At 44.8% G+C, this 17,487-nt stretch overlaps 1 protein-coding gene across 1 annotated transcript; it reads left to right on the top strand.

Annotated features, from left to right (window-relative positions):
* Positions 1-1,050: 1,050 nt before the first annotated feature.
* On the top strand, positions 1,051-15,850 carry LOC311369657 (dipeptidyl peptidase 4-like). The gene is made up of 26 exons (XM_084487873.1): positions 1,051-1,199; positions 1,310-1,397; positions 2,662-2,757; positions 3,321-3,412; positions 3,913-3,987; positions 4,140-4,192; positions 4,841-4,910; positions 5,063-5,183; positions 6,270-6,424; positions 7,209-7,306; positions 7,685-7,814; positions 8,217-8,255; positions 8,589-8,687; positions 9,437-9,510; positions 10,004-10,057; positions 10,327-10,439; positions 11,036-11,083; positions 11,453-11,551; positions 11,953-12,022; positions 13,027-13,221; positions 13,938-13,992; positions 14,234-14,333; positions 14,578-14,636; positions 14,714-14,786; positions 15,026-15,099; positions 15,199-15,850. The coding sequence occupies exons 1-26, from the start codon at positions 1,197-1,199 to the stop codon at positions 15,289-15,291; spliced, it is 2,226 nt and encodes a 741-aa protein (XP_084343999.1). The 5' UTR covers positions 1,051-1,196; the 3' UTR covers positions 15,292-15,850.
* The last annotated feature ends 1,637 nt before the right edge of the window (positions 15,851-17,487 follow it).

The raw sequence follows: 17,487 nt of genomic DNA, 5'->3' as shown, positions 1-17,487 counted from the left end.
GGAACAGGTGCGAGAGATGATACCTATTTCCCATAAAGGAAGATGCACCTGTTTGTTAAGCTTTTAAAGGGCTTTTAGCGTTCACTTCGGACGATCGACAATTTATAGTATGTACCCAGACAGACACAGAGAGAGATAGAGAGGGAGAGTGACAGAGAGAGAGAGAGAGAGAGAGAGAGAGAGGGTCTGGCTTCCAATACTTTTTATTGGCCTGATCAAACTCAGCCACAGATGAGCTCTATGTATAGACTTCATGGTGTCTATGGAATTCGTGGCCATCGAGGAATCTTCATCCATTCATGTCTATATGTCGGCTATTTTTGTTGCACAATACCCTGCCTATAGGCCAACTGTAAGAATACAAATGCAGGCCTTTGGCACTGAATAGTACAACATTTCAAGTAAAGTTTGAATTTAATTATTCACATTTGCAAGGTATTGTATGTGTTATTGTGTGTGCCTGTGTGTGTGTGTGCGTGCGTGCGTGCGTGTGTGTGTGTGTGTGTGTGTGTGTGGGCATGCGTGCGTGCGTGTATGTATGTGTATATGTGTGTGTGTGTGTGTGTGTGTGTGTGTGTGTGTGTGTGTGTGTGTGTGTGTGTGTGTGTGTGTGTGTGTTACGATTTTTGCAAACTTATTTCCTGCAAAAATGTGTGCAGGCCTACATTTCTACAGCAAGAACATAAACACACCCCGAGTAGGCTCCTTAAGTCAATAACTCTCTATATTTGAAATTCTGGAGAAAAAAAATACACAATCATAGTCCTGAATTAGTGGTTATCATTTTTAGAAATTGTAATAGCAGTAACAGTAAGTATCCAGTTTCATAGCAATTGGTACAAAAAAACGTAGCTCTGTAGCCTACATTTTCAAAAAACAAAAGTCTTACGTATAAACTACCCTCCCCATTAGGGCTACTCCAGAATTCTGAGGAATTTATAGATGTGTGACGGCCAGGCAACTTCCTCTATATGCAAGTACAGCTACACATCGCTTTGGCTTGCACCAACTTTACTCCGCTCCCCTCTTTTATGGGACCTCATTGGAGTCGGACGCGTGGATAATGTTTAACCGCCTCTTCAGTGTCCCATAACTTTATTCGACTTTCACCTCATCGCATCTGCTGCCACTGTCACCTTCCAATGCACTCCTGAGGTTGAACGACTATAGACTACTCTTCACGCCAGCGCCCAAAAATGGTGAGTAACGCCCGGGGTTTCTTAACAGTTCACTGAGAATGTCAACATGTGAGCCCCGGTCGGAACAGCCTTTTTCATTTGGGGACTTTTATTGTGTCATCTCCTCGCAGGTTTCCGTCGCCAGGGTGCTGCTCGGTGTGCTCGGGTTAGCCTTGGTGGTCATCCTGATCGCAGTGCCCACCGCCATCTATTTGAACGGTGAGTCACGCGGCCGCCGAACACCGCCACCCATGTGACTCCCGCGGGGTTAGACGGGTTTGAGCGAGCGGTGCAAAGTTAATGTTTCGGAAACTAACGCGCTCCATACTGCATAGACCGCTACTGCATGTATATTGCCCACGGTTCAACGAAGTGCAACTCTAGCGCGCGCGCGCACGCACTGGCGCACACACATGCTTGCACACACGCATGCGCACACACACACGCACACGCACGCACACACACACACACACACACACACACGATTTTCAAGATTTCAAGATTTACAACAAGATTTCAAGATTTCCAGGCAACCATTCCTTTATCACTGTCAGATGGTCTGCAAAAGTAATTTAATATTATTAATCATTTTATTTCAAGCATTTTTTTTTCAGTTTACAGTGAGTGCTTGAGTTGAGTCACTGATGTCGGTATGATTCTGGTTATGCAGTAGGTCAACTTATACCGTGATGTAGTAGTTATGACAGTAAGGCCTATCATACCTAATGCGAGTGCGGCCAGGTAGCAATTTCTTAATTTCTTTATTCGTTTTTTGGACCAATCCAGCAATAACGACCGAAAGTGATTAAAGTGTCAGTTTGTAATACTTCTCGTTGGATAATGATCATTACCAAAAATGTTGTAGTGCTATGTCCTCATAGGCCGACCCATCCATCACCATCAGACAAACTGTGTCTACCATTAGAGCCGTACCCAAAAAACACTCATCACACCTATTACAGTACTCACTCAATGTGTGTGTGTGTGTGTGTGTGTGTGTGTGTGTGTGTGTGTGTGTGATCGCATGTGTTTCTGTGTGTGTGTGTGTGTGTGTGTGTGTGTGTGTGTGTGTGTGTGATCGCATGTGTTTCTGTGTGTGTGTGTGTGTGTGTGTGTGTGAGTGAGTGCATGTGTGCGTGTATGTTTCTGTGTGTGTGTGTGTGTGTGTGTGTGTGTGTGTGTGTGTGTGTGTGTGTGTGTGTGTGTGTGCATGTGCGTGCGAGTGAGTGAGTGAGTGAGTGAGTGAGTGAGTGAGTGTGTGTGTGTGTGTGTGATCGCATGTGTTTCTGTGTGTGTGTGTGTGAGTGAGTGCATGTGTGTGTGAGTGTGTGCATGTGTGCGTGTGTGTTTCTGTGTGTGTGTGTGTGTGTGTGTGCGCGAGTGAGTGAGTGAGTGAGTGAGTGAGTGAGTGAGTGTGTGTGTGTGTGTGTGCACACGTACAGATATGGTTGGATCTCACCCTGGCTCACGTCTGTCCCTCCAGATGACAGTGACAGCAAAAGCAAAAGGCCGTTCAGCCTGGAAGATGTCTTCAACGACACATTCAACCCACGCTCCTACAACCTGAGGTGGATCTCAGGTGAAAGACCCCTTATAAGGAAACAGGAAACTGTGTGTGTGTGTGTGTGTGTGTGTGTGTGTGTTCACCCGTGTTTATTACAATGAAGGAGAGACCATGACGAATGATGATGTGAAATTCTCTCTCAAGTCCACAAACCCCGACCTAGGGTCAATATCGAACCACAAACTATTGGACTATTCTAAAGTCTTCCATCGTCAGGGGCGGACCGTACTGTTAGGCAAACCAGGCACTTGCCTGGAGCCCCAGGCCCCATGGAAGGCCCCATAGAGGTCTTTATATTTCTTCCCCATATCTATATTGTTTTTATAAAAATCCTGTCATAATAGCAGCGCCGGGATGTCCAATTACTCACGCATTGACGGTCTCCCTGCTAACGTGCGAAGCAATCATGCAACTTCGGTACCCCAACCCCCCCCGCTCTGATCACCCCCCCCCCCCCCCATCAACAATTCTGGTCACCTTTGCCTGGAGCCCCCAAAGGGCTAAGTCCGCCACTGTCCGTCGTCATGACGCCGCCATGACATTTGTGTCGTCACGGTGTTCTGTGTGTGTTCCCCCAGACAACGAGTACCTGCACAAGACCAACGGCTCGGTGTACCTACACAACGCCCAATCCGGACAGTTTGCAGAGTTCTTGAACAGATCTCTATTTGTGAGTCTTGTAGCGTTGAGGGGATTGTGTCATTTTCGGTGGATTCGAGTTCCTGCGTCGGGTGACTTCAAAGATGCCAGCTGGAATGCGAAAACTTTGCACAAACCATTCGTACCATTCTCGTAAATCAATGGCAATACGGGAGAAAATTTTGTAAAAATGTTATCTCAGCCAAATTGACGTAACTTTAACAACAAACAACTTTAACGATAAAATGACACGCCAGTTACTGTTGGTACCGCATCCAAGTGTGGGACGTGAATCACAGTTTTGATCTCATTTGTTGCAGTCTTTGCGTTCCAGTTATGTCATCACACAGAGGGGTCACATGATTACCCGTACTCTCTCTATACATTTCTGTAACCGCAGTCTCTACAAGGAATCGCCCAATGGCTACAGTCTAATAGACACCCTCAGTAATCCTGTTGAAGTCGGATTGGTTGGCATAAAACAAAAAGAAAACCTGGGTTCCTTGACCTTTTAACCTTTTAATCTGGCAGGTCGATCTCGAAGCCTATGAGTACCAGCTGTCGGCCGACCACAAGTACGTGGCGTTCGCGAGTAACTACTCAAAGGTACGCGCTCATTTCCCCTGGGGAGTCTGAAAAGTCGGTAAAAAATAAAATAAAGACAAATATTCATTAATTTTCTTATGAAAACAGCGACCACTGTTGTCGTCACTTTTATCAGTTGCATGATCAGTCCTCTCTCCTCTGTTCCCAATCAGCAATGGAGACATTCGTACAACGCCTCCTACACCATTTATGACGTCGTCAACCGGTAGGCATCCTCTCGCTCTACACCTTGAAAACCCCCCCCCCCCCCCAATGAGTCGACGGCAGTATTTATCGCTAGAGCCATGAACCCTGACCCCTGATAGACGCTACGACCTGACTTCCTCTTTGGAACGTCGTGTGAAGGATAATGGCTATACAACCCCGTCGTCAATCCATTTGACAGACAGCGCAATTTGCTGGTCCCAGCGTACCCGTGGACGTCCTCATGCAGGGAGTGTAATCCTGGGCTACTTCTGGGTGGACACGCCCACGTGTGATGACAATGCAGGGTAGAGCTGAAATAATCTGTGGCTTATCAACACTTTTTGTATTTGAGAAAAAGTCAGGTCAATTACTAAATTGCATATAGTCGGAAGAGGATGTGATTATTGTGACTTCTGACTTTAAAGTCGGAATTCTGACTTCGCACTGAACCACACGCTGTCCTACGAAAGATACGGAAGAGGATTTTAAAAGGGGTTTAAAATCAGAATTCTGACTTTAAACTTAAAAAAAACACATGTGTGGCCATAATCCTCTTCCATACAAATAGGATCCAAAATATTGAGTAGAAACAAATCGATCGGGTCACTCCAAATCTCTGAAGGTCCCCTTTAACCTTTAACCTTTAACCTTGTTTCCATGGATACAGGCAATTGGTAGACTCTGGAGTCAGAGACAACGTCCAGTTGTTAGCATGGGCCCCCGAAGGAAACGGACTGGTGAGTCAAAACAGAGGTTTACGCACGACAAAAATCTTAGACACTCCAACCGTTTTCTTTTCTCGGAATTGTCCCTAGATCGGATGTAGGGGAGTAATGTGAATAATGAGATATGATTGACACGTTAACGTATCCGATATATCCCTCGGCAGGCCTACGTCTGGGAGAACGACGTGTACGTGGCGACCAACGCCACCAGCCCAGCGGGGAGGGTCACGCACAACGGAGAACACAACGTCATCCTGAACGGCATCCCAGACTGGGTGTACGAGGGTGAGTGGTGAGGGTGTGTTTCAGTGCCGCCGAGTTGACATTTTTGGTTTGAAATGATGCAACAGGAAATGGCCATGCCAGGCCAGTTGCAACGTCAACTGAAAAATAAAATGAGATTGCGGCTCACTCCACTTCAGGGTGTGGTCAACTGGATTCAAGCGTGAGACGAGGGCAATTCCAAAAAGAGAAGTTTTATTCACTTTCCACAAAACAAACCGAACAATAAATAAACATAAAATAAACCAATGGTTCCAAAAATACAAATTAACATTTGAAAAGAATAAAAGAAAAGCTGTTGGCAATTTTCTAGCTGAACTACAGCATAATTTAGCCCAACAAGAGGGTGTAAGTAGCGGCCTTGCGTCAAGCCACCTCTTCCTTAACCCTCCCAACAAACAATGTGACACCCCTTAAGTAGGCCACCTAACTAGTCACAGGTGGACCAATCAAGGCCCATTAGGCCATACCATGTGTCAGGGGGGACCATTTCAAACCTAGCAATCAAACCGTCCTGTCGCTGGAAGTGAGAAAGGTTTCACTTTCTCACAGAGATTTAAGCAACTTCTCCAAGACAATCTATGTCACTTATTTTTTTTTAATCATATTTTGCTCAATTTGTGTCTGTTAGCCTTGGTGTTAATACCTTCTTTGTGTGGTGGTTTGATTAATTGGTGGATTTTGAGGAGACTATGACACAATATTAAAGGTGACATATTATACCACCGGGTGTGAGTGGGATTAGCCGTTACAAGCCGCTTTGAAAATCGGCCTCTTCTGACATCACAAGTGGGCGTGTCCACCTAGATGTGTGCTGGATAGATCGGTCTACCAGCCTACCCAGTGGACCGTAGCAAACGTTGCTCATCTATCCGTCACACATCTAGGTGGACACGCCCACTTGTGATGTCAGAAGAGGCCGATTTTGAAAACGGCTTGTAACGGCTCATCACACTCACACCCGGTGGTATAATATGTCACCTTTAAAACAAAACTCTAAACTGTAACGATGTGCTGATGTTGAAGGCAAAAGACCCAAATCAGGAGTTTATTCGTCAACGCCCGCCCCTCTTTCTTTCCCTCTGTCAGAGGAGATGCTCTCGTCCAATCAAGCGCTCTGGTGGTCGCCGGGCGGAAAGCACGTGGCCTACGCCGAGTTCAACGACAAGGGCGTCCACAACATCGAGTACTCGTGGTACGGAGACGAGCAGTACCCCACCACGGTCGTCATCCCCTACCCCAAGGTCAGTCCCGCAAAATCTTTCGTAATCGTCACTTCCGAAAAACAGTCTCGAGCCTAGGAGCGGGAAAAGTATGGCAACGCTCCATTCACGTCGGCACATAAAAGGATAATTTTCGGTTTCTTGTTTCGAGTCACGCTAGAAATACGAACCAAACTTCGCGCTCCATGTGCTGTGCGCTTAATAAAGAAAAAAAGTACAATGCATTTTTGGCTTTGTTCGGTCTGAATGTGATTAGTTTTTTTTCCGACTGGAACGGATCGATTTTTCGTGCATGTTTATCCAGCAGTGTAAAGTATATTTAACCGTTGCTAGTGTGTTGACCCTGTGCTGCACTGCACCTGTAGGCATCGTAAAGATGTTTAAAGGTGACATATTATACCACCGGGTGTGAGTGGGATTAGCCGCTACAGGCCGTTTTGAAAATCGGCCTCTTCTGACATCACAAGTGGGCGTGTCCACCTAGATGTGTGCCGGATAGATCAGTCTACCAGCCTACCCAGTGGACCGTAGCAAACGTTGCTCGTCTATCCGTCACACATCTAGGTGGACACGCCCACTTGTGACGTCAGAAGAGGCAGATTTTCAAAACGGCTTGTAACAGCTCATCACACTCACACCTGGTGGTATATTATGTCACCTTTAACCCTACCTGCATGCTCCCTAATCCCATTGTTTGTCTGGAAAATGACCAACGGTTTGACAGATCTTTTGGGTAGACATACACCATCTCGGATATTCAGCTCGAATCTCCATCTTGTTTCTCTGCTTGTTGTTTGGCCGGCAGCCTGGAACCCCCAACCCTGTGGTCAAGCTGTTTGTTGTCAACGCCGCCAACGTTACAGCGGTCATGCCGGTTGTCATGCCGGCCTCCTTTACCACAGGGTAACGTACAACGCAGTACAGTACCGCGCAATCCTGCATAGCAGAGCAGGCCTTTTGGGACTCACTTATGGGTGTACCTTCGCCACAGAACCCAACAGAACATTTTGTGCCGCATTTTAAATGACCCTGTCAAAAAGAATGAACATTTCTACAGCTGTATTGTCCTTCATGCAATGTTCCTTTTCCAGTCTTCGTGAATATTGACGATCAAATCTCCCATTTTTATTTTTATTGTGGCCGCTTGGTCTACTAACGGCCCACAGATTGAAAAACAAATCAGATAGTTTAAATACTTTTACCCAGAAGTGTGTCACGTATACACGATAGAAGATCGTCTGTTTCGGTTGCGTTAATATTCCTTTAATCCCTGTTCTAAAGCGAGCACTACCTGGCGACGGTCACCTGGGTAACGGACGAACGCCTGGCCGTCCAGTGGCTGAAGAGGAAGCAGGAAGACCTCCTCCTGCAGATCTACGACTTTGACGGGAATTCCTGGAAAGCTGGGGAGGTGACCCAACCTATCTACAACTTTATCTATCCAGCTATCAATGACTCTGTCCAGCTATATGTCTATCACTCTATAACTCTATCTATCTGAGTATCTATCCATCACTCACTCTATCACTCTATCTCTAGCTGAAGTTTATTGAGGATTTTGTAAGGTGAACCACAGAGGATGCTGTTGCAGTAGTCAAGTCTGGAAGTTATGAGGGCATCTATCACTCTATATATCTATCTTTGCATCTATCCATCTATATTTCACTCTCTCTATCTGTTTATCTGTCTGTCTGTCTGTTCTATCAATCCATCCATCTACTGATCCTTCTACATATTGATAAGTCTTTGTTATATACTGTATATCTCTAACTGAGCCTTCCTTATTAAGTGTATCATTTCCCATTGTTTCCAGAGCCTGGCATTGAACCAACTCAATGGCTGGATTGGAAGGGTATGTGGCTTTATAATTTACACCGATAATAGAAGCGTCTTTGTGTCTGTTAGTGCATGTTAGTTTATGGCACACACTCTAGTAGAACTAGCACGTCAGCATGTCAGTTAGCATGTCATAAACACTGTGATGGCGCTTGCATGCTAGCATGTTAGCGTAGTACGCGTTGATAACAATAATGACGCTAAAGATAATGCTAGCATACTACAAATGTTAGTGAGACGGTTAGCATGCAACGCACACACAGTGATAACGCTAGCGTGCTAACATGTTAACGTGCCGGAAAGAAGGCCATTAAAAGCAATGTTCTCAACCACGGCGGCCCTCTTATAGTTTTCCCCAGACGAACCTGTGTTTGCGGGGGACAGCGATTCATATTACCTGGTGATGAGCAACAGCCACGGATATAAACACATCCATCATGTGGTCGGGGTGAGTGGCGGTTCTGCTTTTTACCACGTTTACTCACGGGGTATTCTTAGAGACTGGGCTAAACACAAGGTCAACACAGTGGGCATGGGCTGTTCATCAAGTATGACACATTCATTGTTCAGTGTGTTTGGGGAAAAGTAGAATCAACATGTGAGTCTAAGTTAAGGTGACCATTTCTGAGACAAAATCCGGGGACATTTTGGGTTCAGCGGTGTAAAAACCTCCAAACATGTAGTGTTTTTGTCATAGAAAACTAAAACGGGGACGCTGCCCTTACCCTGGCAGACGGGATTGTTGACGTGGGGGGTGGAACGGGTTTGCGGGCGGACGGGATTGTTGACGGGGGGGGGGGGGGGGGGGGGGGGGGTGCGGGTTTACGGTCAATAGTGAATCATTAGACACAGGCCCAAACAAAAACATTTCAAAGGAGAACACACTCTGGCTGCAGCATTTTTGTATTTTGAGTAGCCAGTATTTAAATTGAGCATGTTTCCTTCATCTCTGATGAACCATTGATCGTCATCATGCTGAATGCTAATTTTATGATGTATTACAGTACATTTATTACATATTGTACCTATTTATTACATATTAACTATATGGTGAGGGAAACACTGAGACATCAAAGCCTACAGACTTAGATAATCGGGAGATAATGATCACATTAACAGGGTCTAAAGGTGGTGGGAGGAATGCTACAGTCCCGAAGAACTGCGTTTAAGGTGACACTTTGTCCTTGTGTCCGACAGGGAGTTGCCAAGCCCATCACAACCGGGACGTGGGAGGTGGTCGCCATCCAAAAAGTGACGGCTGATGACACCGTGTAAGTTTTGATTGGTCGTCCATGAGCCTAAGTGGCGGGAAAAGTTCACAAGATGGTTGCCTGGCTGCCAAAACAAGATCACGATTTAAAGTTTAAAGTGGATTCCGACACACACATTACATCTGCACTATATAGCTTTTATACTGCAGCTATTAACTTTCTATTTAATTCAGTGTTTAATTTTTGTCCCAACCATGTGGAATACTCAGACAGTGACTGTTGTCTGAAAATGATGTAGCTGAACATTTAGCCAAAACTCAAGACACTGTTTGCTACTCTATTTATTTGTTTTATACAAATTATAAAACCTTTTTTATTATGAAATCTTGATTTAAGAAGTGAAGCAATGTGACGATCAAGAGCAGTGTAAAATAGAGACACATTAAAGGAGCACAGAACTGTTGTTCTTATTCTTATAATGACATGTTCATACTATATGTTATGATATCACTATCACTAATACTACTTAACTGTGATCTTTTTCTGTCCCCAGGTATTATTCAAGTAATGAAGACGGTGCTAGGGCGGGAGGCCGCAATGTTTACAAGTAAGTTGTTGTGTGTGTGTGTGTGTGTGTGTGTGTGTGTGTGTGTGTGTGTGTGTGTGTGTGTGTGTGCGTGCGTGCGTGCGCGTGTGTGTGTGTGTGTGTGTGCGCGCGTGTGTGTGTGTGTGTGTATACGTGTGTATACAATTAGTATTGATGCATTACTAAATACGACTGCATTTTAAATATATATATATATAAATTTAGTTGTAACTACTATTTATCGCTCACATGTAAATCATTCGTGTGTGTGTGTGTGTGTGTGTGTGCAGGTTGAGCCCCGGGGGAACGCCAGAGTGTCTGACGTGCACACTTCATAAAGACTGCCAATACAACGCGGCCTACTTCAGCCACCACGCCTCCTTCTACCGGGTGTCCTGCCAGGGTGCGTCCACACACACTGGATCTGTAACTGTTCTCTGGAGTCTTCGTTGGCAAGCTTCAGGGCATTTGGAGAAAGCCCTGAAGCTTGCTTGATTTAGCTTGGAGCCGGACGTATACGACCGAAAAACTCCTGCGAAGCTACTGCCTCAAAGCACGCGACTAGCTCGCTAGCTTTAGCTAAAGGTCTGCCGTGCTCCGACGGACACTCGCACACTGGTCGTGAGCGGCGTGTAGCCGGGTAGACGGGTAGACTTGAAGTGTAGGCTGTCCAATCACTTCGTTCCTGCTGAATGAGGTGATTGGACAGGCCTGTGACAGCCACAGATACCAGATCTTCTTTTTTAATTATGTCAGAGCATTTGATTTAGTGAATGCAGTTGGGATGGGTTAAAGAAAATGAAAAACAAATATGACAAAAGAATATTGTAAAATAGTCCCACCCATTATTTCATTGTTTTTCTGTTTCTATTTGTTTTTCTGTCTTTGCTTAATTCCCTCTTTGTTTGTTTATTTGTTTATTTCGTATTCCCACTTTGCGTGCTTTGCCATATTGCTTGCTTGAGTCATGGGTGACTTTGTTTTCCTGTGTTGTCTCAGGTCCGGGCAGTCCACGTTACTCCCTCAGGAACAACGTCAACAAAACAGGTACAGAACAACACAACATTTCAAGTTACAGTTAACAGTTACAACAGTACAAGTTACACTCAACGCAACTCAAATTCAATTGACAATTGCACAAAGCGAGCTTGATAAGCAAGTGTGCGTCCCGAATCTGTTTAATTTCACCGGGGAGTTAAACACCATTTGGCATCCTATAGGAAGCAAGCCAAAAAACATCTAGCCCCACTACGTTTCATTTCTGGATCACGGTACAAACACAAAGTGAAATCCCTGCTCCGTGTGCTTTTTGTGGATGTCCACGTGCTAAAAGACTGCAGAGTATCGGGGTATGTACCCTGAACCCTTTTTTTCCCCCCCGCATTAACAACCCTGAGGTGTGTTTGGTGTCTGTAGAGGACACGGTCCTGGAGGACAACGCTCGGTTCCTCAACGTCATCGCCGACATCCGGACCCCCACCGTGCAGCGCGGCGTCCTCACGGTCGGAGGGATAGGTAAGCTCCCGGGAAAAAAAAACGGACGACTTATCGGAAGTCAACACGGAAAACACACGCCGATCCACGTCTTAAAGGACCTCACTGATGATTCTAGAATCGTAACACTCTCTCCTGGCTTCACTTCAACCACTGTTACCGTGGTCATTTGTCAAAATATAGTATTTTATAGTAACTATGATATTGACTTTGACGTACCGATTCCGACGAAGAGCATTTGGCGGGAGTGCGCTTTCCAGCAAGACGTTAATAATAGTAGCACTTCGGCGAATTGGCGCCAAAATACGTGACGTGTTATCGCCGTGCAATGAGAGACGTGACAACGGTTTAACCACCCGGAACGGTATCGTCCTTTGAGGAGGGTGAAGTGATTTTCACGTTGTCTCTTTTGTTTTTTCCAGACATCGAGTATCAAATGACTTTACCGCCTGGCTTCAGCGAGTCGAAGAAGTATCCCTTACTGGTGGACGTGTAAGTGAATACATTTGTGTACCGTTATTCATGTTGTGCCCCGCGCTGTGTACAAGTGTTTGTTCCCCAAGGGGGGGAAGGCTTCAGGGTGGGCCAGGGTGGAGGGGCTGGAACGGAGCGTGGATGTATTATAGTGAGAGGAATATCTTTATACAAAGATTGTGATCTGAACGACCACAGGAGGAAACCAACTATTAGAACGAGCTGTAAACAAACCCATGGACTACTGATGACAATTTATACGGCCGCCTGTGATGTGCACCCAAGTGCCTGCCTTTATGGTCGCTGTGCGTGAACTTTGCCCGTGTGTTGTGTGAGTGGGTCGGTGAGCCTGCACCCTCATGTAACAACAAGCATGGGCAGAAAATTGTGTGTGCTTTTACCAAGAACTGTTGGAACGGGTGAATGTGTGTGTGTGTGTGTGTGTGTGTGTGTGTCCGTCTGTCTGTCTGTCTGTCTGTCTGTCTGTCTGTCTGTCTGTCCGTCCATCTGTCGGTGTGTGCGCGTTTATGTGTGTCTGTGTGTGGGTGTGTGGGTGTGTGGGTGTGTGTGTGTGTGTGTGTGTGGGTGTGTGTGTGTGTGTGTGTGTGTGTGTGTTAGGGGAGGACAAAAAAAGTTTGGGAACCACTGGGTAAAGTAAACAAAGTTCCCACCACTACAACACAAATAAACCAGTTTAACAATCTTCCTTCCTGTGAAAAACCCACAAACGTCAGTCATCATAAACCAACACTACGTGCAAAATAAATCATCCCCTTTGTGAGTTTGTGAGGTACTAAGACGAAACCCAGGTGGGTAATCCATCAATATCCATAAATCTTTTTATTTTATGCGTGCGTCTCAGGCAAAAAACACAAAGCGATTAAAGTAAGTCTGGTCACCTAAGGGCACTCGAAACCTTTCCGTGCCTCATAATCGCACGCAACACCTTATTCATAAACTCAAAGCCAGTTCACACCTGTTCCACCCCTCCACCCTCCACCACCCCCCCCCCATCCCTCCAGATACGCGGGTCCGTGCAGCCAGAAGGCTGACTACCGCTACAGCCTGGGCTGGTCCGCGTACCTGGCCAGCTCGGAGAACATCATCGTGGCCAGCTTCGACGGAAGGGGAAGCGGTTACCGGGGCGACAAGCTAATGCACGCCATTTACCGGCGCCTGGGAACCTTTGAGGTGGAAGATCAAATCGCCGCTGTCCAGTAAGTGGATGAAGGAGGATGAGGTGTTCAACTCTGTCGTTGTACCCCGCCCGGCAACAGCAAAGCATTTTCCTTTTTTGGACAGCCTATTTTTTTGAGAAAGTATTTCCCAATATAGAGCCCTTGGATCTATATTTGGAGTGTAAATGCGCACACGTGTGCCTGGATGGTTGCGTACGTACGCATGTAGCAATCGTGTTCAGATAGCGTGGTACTTAAAAAAGGGTGTGTTATCGTGAACACATCAAGTGAGGATGTCCTGTGCGTGCTTTTATCACAAGGAAAGTGTGAGTCACTGGTGGACAGTAAAGAGTCCAGGGTCGTTATTGGTCCAATTAAGTTCTAGTAACAACCTTTGTTAAGTAACACATTCCCTTTAGAGACGCCATGACACAGATGTTTTATGAATCGTCCTACTTGTTGGCTCCCTTCCGAGCATTATTTTTTAGTTTTACTTCCAAGTGAAGTATGACACAGCTTTGTTGAATGCTCGATTCTGATTGGTCAATTACGGCCTTCAGCAGTCTGTTATTTGTGTATAGCAAACTAGTCCTATGAATAAGACACCACTGCAATGGACACTGTAGAATCGAACCAAATCTCGCTGTACATTATCCCTTGCATAATAAATAATAATTAATAAATAGAAGTCTTATTGCTATTAATAACTTATGAACTACACATCAGTGTCAATTATAATGTAATGTTTATTTCAGAGAAATGACGAAAAAGGGCTTCATTGACGAGAAGCGGATTGCCATTTGGGGCTGGGTATGTTCTGCATACGTCGTCATTCCATTTGAACCTCACGTTTCATGTCTGTCACTCAAGCAGCCCACACTATGTGCTGAAAGAGAGAGCCAATCACAGAAAGACATACATACCAACACGCTCCACACTGTGATCACACATCAAAGGTGTCATTTTAAATATAAAACGTTGAATATAAATGTTAATAATAATTAACATAACAATAAGTTATAATAATGTCTTTATTTTTATTTCTCCACAGTCCTACGGAGGCTACGTAACCTCCATGGCGTTAGGAGCAGGAAGTGGAGTGTTTAAATGTGGAATGGCCGTGGCACCAGTGTCCAAGTGGGAGTATTATGGTATGTCCCGCTGCGACAGGATTATAATGTTAATATATTATGGAGGTCAACACAGATCCCAATAAAGTTTAACGAATGATAGCCATTTTAATGATTGAAATTGTTATTAATTGTTAAATATACACTCACCCCATTAACTAGTTTGGCGAGTTTACTCCTAACAAAGACAGTGTGATAAGTTATTGCAGTTATCGCATCATGTATGAAAGTACCAGAGATGTTTTTCTTAAATTTTGTGTTGCAGATTCTATCTATACGGAGCGGTACATGAACGAACCTCGGGACAACCAATATTTCTACATGGTAACTACAGCTTTGTGGCTGATTGTAATGCTGTACCTGTATAGTTGCATTTGCTAATTATCTGCGTTCCTTTGTAGAATTCAACAGTCACTGCCAGGGCCAAAGCGTTCCATTCGGTGAAATACCTCCTGGTTCACGGCCTAGCAGACGGTACGACCTCAGGCGTCACGTAACCAATCGAAACAGACAGACAGTAGATAGATAGACAGAGCTCAAGCCCAGCGAAAATGTATTACTGTGAAGCACTGCCCCATTTCACATCGCCTCTTTGGGAGACAGGCTTACAGGTCTGTTTCTTGTCAGGACGGGTTGAGAGTAGAATTACTGCCCCCTTGTGGTCAGAGATCGATTGAACGCTGCTTTAAATCTGCGTGTTGTTGTTTTTCTAGACAATGTCCACTTCCAGCAGGCAGCACAGATCTCTAAAGCATTGGTGGAGACAGAGGTCGACTTTGAGGCCATGGTGAGTATTTAACACATGCACACATACACACACAGACACACACAAAGATAAGGAATAATGTATGTTCACGTTTATGTCATTTCCTGTTGCGTTCTGCAGTGGTACACCGACAAGGACCACGGCCTGGGCGGCGCAGCTTATGAACACGTCTACACACACTTGAGTCACTTCCTGCTCAGATGCTTCGCCTGAAGAATCAATGCAACAAAAAAAAACGACAACAGTGTAGTTCACCTGAAATCAAATAAGACAATAAACCCGAATCATAAGAAGCTTGAATCTTGAATTTAAAAAAGCTATTGAGTCATAACATGCAGAACAGTCAAATGACTGAGAGCCAATGTAGGTAAAGTAGGTGGGTTGAAAAACAATTTAAAAGGGCTTTATGAAGTTGCTTTGTGTAAATGATAATGAAGTTAATGGTTTGTTTTTAAATAGTTTGATCAAAAGTGATTGATATGCCAAAGATATTGATCATATTTTTTTAAACAGTCAACGTCTTTTGGTTTCTACGTTGCCATCCAGTAATTTGCATAGTTTGTAGGCAAGCAAATGTAGGCCTATGGATGAAGGAATACATTCATTTTCTCAAGTGGAACATTTATGCATCCACTTGTTTTGCACTACCCATTTTGGTAAATTATACTCACAGAAACTCCTTTAATGTACATGACTTCAGTTATATAAATATTTCTTGTGGTTTGCTATGTGTTTTTGTCATTGCGGAATTAAAGAATGAAGTAGATTCTGATTTAAATGTGTGTCTAGTTTTTGCTTTTTTTTATTTAGCAGACACTTTATCCAAAATGAGTAACATAGCCACATAAGTTGCATTTATATAAAATACATAACGTAGATCCAACTAGCCAATCAGAATCATGCTCGTGGGACTGCCTTCCATTTTCATTGTAGCCTAATGCGTTAAGCTAGCTGTGATAAACGGGTTCACCCCAAAAAAAGAGTTTTCTTTGGAATTGACAACCCTTAAAAAAACATAAACCCCAATACAACCCAAACAAAACGTTACAATACATTCTAACTTTATTATAATTAATGTTTGTCAAACTCTTATCATCAACCCCCCCCCCCCCCCCCCCCCCACCAAAAAAATAATTATGGGTCACGCCATGCGGCCGTTAGCATACGCGGTGCAACGCAGGTACTGCGTCTTGATGACACAGTAGCTGCGTATCTGGACGGTATTATTCCCCCGGTGCTTTTATTGGACAGGATGATGTTTGATTTCGACACCTAAGTGACAGCCCATCACACGCATGGCCGCAGGCCTCGGCCCGTGAATCCGGTTAAAGTGTCCTCCGATTTGATCCGGGTCTAATGGGTTGCGAGTAACGACCGGGTCGGGGTAGGTGTGTGTATATAAAGGCCGCTGGCCGTGTCTAGACCTTCAGATTCGCTGGAACTATCCCACACAGACACCCGCCATCCCATTTTTCTTTCTTTTGTCTTTCTCTTTTTCTTTTCTTCCCGTCTGGAATTTGTTTTTTTTTTATCCAAGGTGGGTTTTGCTTGGTGTCTTTTACGTTTTTCACATGGACTGAAAAAGATGCCTTTTATTCAGTTTTCTAAGATGCCGTTTTCTCTAAAAATGTACTTTAAGGGTAAAGGATAACTTGTGTGGATGTCTGCCTGTAAGAGTGTTTGTGTAAATTTTCTCATATTTAATGTATGTGTGTGTGTGTGTGTGTGTGTGTGTCTTTATGTGTATGTGTGTGTGTCCTTATGTGTATGTGTGTGTGTGTGTGTGTGTGTTTGGTCCTTTATGTACGTGTGTGTGTGTGTGTGTGTCCTTATGTGTATGTGTGTGCGTGTGTGTCTTTATGTATGTGTGTGTGTGTGTCTTCATGTATATGCGTGTGTCTTTATGTATGTGCATGTGCGTGCGTGCGTCTGTGTGCGTGCGTGTGTGTGTGCGCATGTGCGTGCGTGAGACAGATCATGGCAGTGAAAGGAACCCGCTCTCTGTCCGCCGTCCTGTTGCTGCTGCTGGCCGTCCACTACAGCTGTCAGCTGCCCCTGCTCGACGACGGGGAACACTCAAGGTAACAGAGTGACCTCTGACCTCCTCACAAGAACCCCCCCCCCAGTTGACCTTTGACCCGTAGGATTCATTAAGCAGACGCTGCTATCCAAAGCCAGCGAGGCTGGGAACAATCAAAGAGTAGCTACCGAAAGCAGCGAGCTATAAGTGCTGTACGACTTAGTTTGAAAAATAGAACAACTTGACTTGACGAGTGCAGCAAGATGAATTATCGGTCTTTTGTTTTGAGAACAGATTCAGATTTTAAACGCTGTTTTTTTCCTCTTATCATCTTCTTATTGTATTGCAGCATGTAGACAAGACATACACGATAAAACACAACATGAATA

Source organism: Micromesistius poutassou, assembly GCF_964030765.1.
Source record: "Micromesistius poutassou genome assembly, chromosome: 24".
NCBI classification, from domain to species: Eukaryota; Metazoa; Chordata; class Actinopteri; order Gadiformes; family Gadidae; genus Micromesistius; species Micromesistius poutassou.
This window is presented reverse-complemented; position numbering and strand designations above follow the sequence as displayed.